The following is a 6,288-nucleotide window of genomic DNA, read 5'->3' on the forward strand; positions in this document are numbered from 1 at the left end:
TACTTTGAAGGTTAGTTCTCTCTTTCCCTGACTGTTTGTACCTGCTGTTAATGGTTTCCTCTAGTGTTCTGCCTGCTCCCCCAATTAGTGCTCTGTGTTTATATATAGCCCTGTGTTCCTCCTTTGTCTGCTAGTTCATCTGTTATGCTCCTCGGTGTGCTCTGTCTCTGTGCTCATCTTTGGTTCTATTTGTGCCTTTTGGGACTTTGTTAATGTTCAAGTTTCTTATCAGCCTTTTGTTGCCAAGCCTGCTTGGGTCCTTTCCTCATCGCTTTCTGTGGTACTAAGAGCCAGATAGATGGTTATTTCCTCTCTCTTCGTTTCTCCCATTTACACACACACACAGGCGCGCGCACTAAATAATTAAATAAGTTTTATATCAACAAAAGTTAGGATTATTGCGTGTCTCCTTTAGATATCTGCTGCATATTTATGTTGGCTGTGCACGTCTACTAAGCACAGGTGATTTTTAATTTTCTGTTTATTATAAAGCATATCTATTTCACATTAAAGTCCAATCTGTGGAAAGAAAAAATGGGTCAGAGCACGATAAAATGTGCTGATGGACTGAGAATAACAGATATGCGTGTGTGCATGTGTGCATGTGTGTGTGTGTGCATGTGTGTGTGTGTGTGTGCATGTGTGTGTGTAAGCCAGTGTAAACAATGTAAGTTAAGTGGACTGAGAACAAATATGGTGTCCACACACAAACATTAGTGCTACGTGTCAAGTGTCAGTATTTTCCTGTATTATTGTATTTGACTCTCTTATTATTATTTAATTCTGTTCTCAAATGATATTTTTTTTATACATACATATAATTTATCTATCTTATATCTGTATTTTTTAATCACTAGTGTCTCTCTTCTGCTGGATTTTTTAATTAACATACAGAGTGATTATGTAATTCCCACTTCACGCTTAAACATACACTTGCTGTATGTAAACATCATTATTAGAGGCTGTGCAGAGTAATCATCCTGCTCATTTTCAGCCGAGGCGTTTCAACATATATTAATAAAGTTAAAGGCTTATTAAGTAACTGCACAAAGTTACTGTTAGACAGATGGAGGGGGAGTAAGAAACAGAGAAAGTGAGACTTTGACTTTTGATTCAGTCCAATGAAAGGGCTCCCAATAAGCGAGAAGAACAGAAACTGGCTCATCAACTCCAGTAACACCCACCCACACAGGCACACGCATGATCACACGGAAAAGAAGCGAATAGATTAAAAAAGCATTAAAGTGCCAGTATCTAACAAGATAATCAAAAAGAGATGCAGTCTTATTCTCTTTTTCACAGTTTAATGTGAGAGCAACACATAAAGTCCATCCAAAACCTTACCAAGGCTGAGTGTGATTATTAAAAAGGAAAGAAAATCAGTTTCTTAGAATTAGCATTCAAAGAGTGTTCATGAAGATTTCAGGGAGTGTATTAAAAAACCAAGACAACAGAGCTGATCCAGAATAATTATTGGATTTGGAGTTGCCTTTTGTTTGTCTGCTGGCATAATCATGAGGTCATTTAAAATGCAGCAACAGCAGGCCGACAGGTTCTGATGAATTGCGTTCGGAATGTCCCTGTAGAGCAACACATAGGAGAGTTTACTGAACGTATGGCTTACTCACACTTCACTACTGAAAATGAAATAGGTTGTGCATCTGACATCGCTGCAGTCAAGTTTTGGTTAGATTTAAACACAAACTCAAGTTGATCAGGGATTAGGCAAGCTTGGTGATTTGGTAATAAATTATTAGTAAAAGGGTGGGCCAAATGTCAGTGATTGATACTGTTAAAAGCAAACACTGACTGTTAGTTAAAATAGTATGTTCTGTAGATCCATTCTCTGTATTGGCTTCTATGGAGAGCTTGTATATAGGCATTACAACTAGCTTCTCTTCTGCTAGCATGTTAGCTAATGTAACCTTTTATTTTTATTTTTAATATTCCAAGATTAACATTCATTGCAATCCTTGGTATGGGAGTATCGCCTATGTGACTTTTCTGAACAAATTTAAACTGTTTCACCGCTTGAACTGGATGTCACACCTGGGGGGCTTGTTGAAAATGGGTCAAAAGGCATCTTAAGTTATAAAAGATATAAATTTGTTCTTAAAAATCTGCCACTGATATCATATGTTAAAATAAAGCCTGGTTCCAGAGCTGTAGGCTAGGTTTTCAATATTTTTAAACTTTGACGCCAGAAACCAGAGTTAACCATTACCTAATGTCTTGCTTTGCTCAAAACAGGTATAATCACAATGACCCTTTGAGAGCTCGCTGACGTGTTATTTTTAGGGGTGGAATTACTGCCTCACAGCAGGGTCATTGATAAATTCAAATGTGATGGTATTATGTAAAAAACATATATCATCATAAATGTAGCTGAAACAAGGTGGTTGTATTTTGCTACATACTAGCCATAGTCAAATAAGTTAATAGATCCTAAACTGTGGTCTACATTTGGTTACAGACGGATTCCTCTGCTGCCCCATCACTTGGCACACATTTCATGACATCGCTACATCTATCCGTTGTAATTGGAATAAAAAAAAAATACATTTCACATTAAATATTTTCTTTTTAGAAGCTTTCAATTGACACAGCAAATATTAAACCAAAAATCCTTTCTCTGAATCGTCTATCTCCAGGATTTAGAAATTGAGCTCTCAACAAAATCTATTAAAAATTAATGATTTAGTGATTTCCAATTCCATATGAGACTTTTGAAAAGAAAAAGTCGAATGTGGTTATAATAAGTGAACACTGCAACATAGATGGTGTTTTTATTCGCTCCAAAAACAAAAACCATAACTTTTTTGGGGTATGTCAGTGGCTGCTGCAGAAGCCACATCGGTAGCTAAAGATGTGTGGGCAGTGAAGGGGGAAGGGCAGCTCACTGCATTTCAGTACATTTTAACAAGCAGTTATCGCAGGCTAAAAGGGTCTGTAATCAATGTAATTTCGAGGCAAGTACCCGCAAGAAGCCAAGCTACCAGAAAGCTGACACTCCTCTGTTGTCTTCTTTGCTTTGGTCCTCTCCTCCTCCTTAATCATCCAGTCCTCGCATCCCTTTCTGCCTCCTCTCTGCTCTTCGCTGATTTCATAATGTTCCCTTGTCTGCATTCAAATGCCTCACTTGCTTTCCACTCTTTGGTCTGTTTGTTCACTGTTGCTCTTCTTTGTCTTAATTCGTACTTTTTGTTCTTGGCCTTTCCTTCTATCTTTCTCCTCTATTTTCTGGCCTCTTGTACCATTTTATCTCCTCCTCTACTTTATCCCTCTCTAATTAGGACAGCGAAACAGTACCCATCTGGAGGACAACATATTATTTACATCAAAGGCCATCTTAGCATGCGCATTATCCACATATAACCTAAGAGCCGTGAAGTGCATTGGTGTACATGCTTTGTTATTCTTATGCACATTCAGGAAGTGATAGAAAATTACACCAAAAATTAAACTGAATCTTTTGTCAGTCTTTATTCAGACCCACTTTACTCAAAAACTTTCTGCCTTGATTTTGCTCCGGTTACAATTTAGCCACATAATATCTCACAAGACTGTGGTTTCTTATTCATTTTTAAAGGGAATGCTTAGATAATTCACTTTTACTTAAAAGAGCCTATTTTGTTTTATCATTTAATTATGCTTCCTGTTGCCTTGCATGTTCTCAAGTATGTGGGCGGCATTTCCTTTTTATTCTCATATATTTTATAAACAAACCATACTTAGCATGAAAAGAACATCCCTCCCTTCTGCCATTAATCATGCTAATATTCCCCACCGGAGCAATTTTATATTGGGAAGGGACATTTCTCAGAAGCTCGATCAACTTCATCCCTTCTAGTCAAAAAAAAAAGAAAAGAAAAAAATATGATTCTGTAAAATGACAGATATGGTCTGTGTCATTTGCGATGTGTACTACACTATTTCTAATCTCACATCATCTCAGTCAAAATAAACCCAGCCTGCCACCATCAGTCCACACCTGGGTGACGTAATACGTTTGAGTTGATGTGTGCTGTTTTTAAGGATCATTGTTAGGAAAGGTGAAATAGCGCCCCCTGTTGCTACAAATCGTTCAGTTTACAATATAGTGTGTTTTGTACACATTACAGTCATTGTATAGTCTAAACCGGTTGTTTGGAACCTTACATATGTTTAACAGATTTGAGTGCAGATTACATATGTACGGGCACTTATAAGAAATATTTAATAATCTTGCAACTGGTGAAGTTCAAAATGCAAACTGGCAGGAGACATAAATAACTTTGGGCATCTATTTTCCTAACGGCTCCACTCCACAATCATTTCCTGTAATTACAGCCTAACGGTAAACACAGGACACTTACTGTGGCAACTGTAGACAAGCAATATAACTATTAACTATTAACGCAAATGTTATTTGTATGCTATAATGAATTGATCCCATTTAAGAAGAAAAAAAGTCCTCACCAAAAGACAGTGAATTAATAAATGTTATGTCTGCAAACTGTGTCAGAGCAGAGGGAGGCGTGTGAATTGGTCAAACAGCACGGCCCGAGTTAAAACAGTGTAGATGACTGATAGGAAGTGGTTCAAACCACTAAAGCAGTATATAGGCCTGCAAGCCACGGGCTTCAGGCAGCAAAACCCTGACAGTGACATTTAAGAAAGTCACCGCGGACACATGGTTAACACAGTGAAAGAGGTCTCACACTGCATCATTTTAACACCCTGTCCCCGAGTATTGGTTTTACATTTTACCTCTGAGACCTTTCGATATCTAATATCCAAAGAAATAACCGATATTGTTATTATACTGAAACTGCACACTTGCTAACTTCAGTTACTGGTGAATTTAATTATGTGTCACACCCTGACGTGACAAAGACGATCTCCATGCAATTTATTGTGTAACTTTGAGAAAAAAAAATAGGTGTATCCACTATATGGTTATGAATTACAAGTGTGTCACAACAAAGCAATGAATTACTACGGTAATTATTGTGTTCTATGTATGAACTGTATGAATTGTATGAACAAGAAAGCAGAATTAAGTATAAAACAAAACAAACAAACAAAAACTGGCTTCTTTATTTGCTTTTTTTTTTTTAAATTCAGCCCAAAATGTGAGAGGAAGAGATACGACGACTATTTTGGGTTGGAGAACAGGAAATCAGAGGAAGCAATTTGGAGATGTTGTCTAGCAAGACGTAACTGCTATAACTTGCATAACCTTAACTGTTGATTAAAGAAAGCTAGCTGAAGCCTGTTTTGTGCTTATTAAGCACCTTTGTCTCAAACTTCCTTATTCTTTTTTTTTTCTTGGCCCACTCGTGAGAGGTCTCTCCTACCTGAGCGGGCTCCCCGGAGCTTGAACAAAACTCTAGCTCGAAATCCGGAGGTATCACTCTGAGAGCGGCACCTGTGGCGGGGCCACAGCTGTGGAAAAAGCTTCATCTCCCGGTAGGTATCCCCCTCCTCTTCGTCGGCCATTGTCGCCTCGTCTGTCAACCCGCCAGGCGAGGGGAGTAACAAGTTCACAGTGAAGAGAAAGCGAGAAACCTCACAGGAACCTGCTGAACATCAGCACACCGCCTGCTCCTCCTCTTCAAAGTTTTCTTAGCCCGCAGACAGTACGTGTTCCTGTGTTTGTTCACGCCCATCATCTGTCGCTGCAAACAGGTTGGCTTGCTGTTATGACTAAGAGCAATTGTGAAAGGCAGTGGCAGCTGCCTACCCATTATCCCACTCACTGCTGAAGCTGTTTCCATTTTGCATGACTTAAAAGAAGAAGACGGAGTTTAAGCAATGCACATTATTGCATGCATTTGCGTCACACAGCTCTTAGCTGTAACTTAAGGCGGCATGCATGGAAAATAAATATCTTTAGTGCACAGAAACTCCATTACAATCATACATAAGACATTTACCGAAACTGCATCTGGATGCAGGACCTGCGAGTTGCATGCATTTTCTCCTGCATGAGTGAACCGTATGGACAGATAGCAGCAGACAGTTATATTTATTAAAGATAAACTAAAAACAGAAAATATGAGGCGCTTTTGCATAAAAAAAAGGTTTCTTTGTTACACATAGTATATATGCTTCCTCTACACATTTGTTACACATCTTACGCAATAACAAATTTCTATTTATCACCACGGGATAATCGCAGGACTCGGTCGATGCAGGCTTTAAACGTAAGATGTCGCTAAATCACTACTCTGCTGATTTCCGTCCAGGTTTACACCCAGTGCTTCATTTTCACATTATTATGTAGAGATCTCTTACTCTGCACTC

General features: G+C 38.5%; 1 protein-coding gene across 2 annotated transcripts in view; it reads right to left on the minus strand.

The window, feature by feature from the left end:
• Positions 1-5,554, minus strand: part of phactr2 (phosphatase and actin regulator 2) — a 45,856-nt gene extending 40,302 nt beyond the window's left edge. Inside the window, exon 1 of one of the 2 annotated variants that reach the window (XM_012919249.3) lies at positions 5,340-5,554. In XM_012919249.3, the coding sequence (XP_012774703.1) occupies positions 5,340-5,481 (142 nt within the window). In that variant the 5' untranslated portion in view covers positions 5,482-5,554. The remainder of the gene's footprint in view (positions 1-5,339) is intronic. The other variant, XM_012919252.4, reaches the window with a different exon arrangement.
• Between the last annotated feature and the right edge of the window lie 734 nt (positions 5,555-6,288).

The sequence above is a fragment of the Maylandia zebra genome, linkage group LG13 (genome assembly GCF_041146795.1).
Source record: "Maylandia zebra isolate NMK-2024a linkage group LG13, Mzebra_GT3a, whole genome shotgun sequence".
NCBI classification, from domain to species: Eukaryota; Metazoa; Chordata; class Actinopteri; order Cichliformes; family Cichlidae; genus Maylandia; species Maylandia zebra.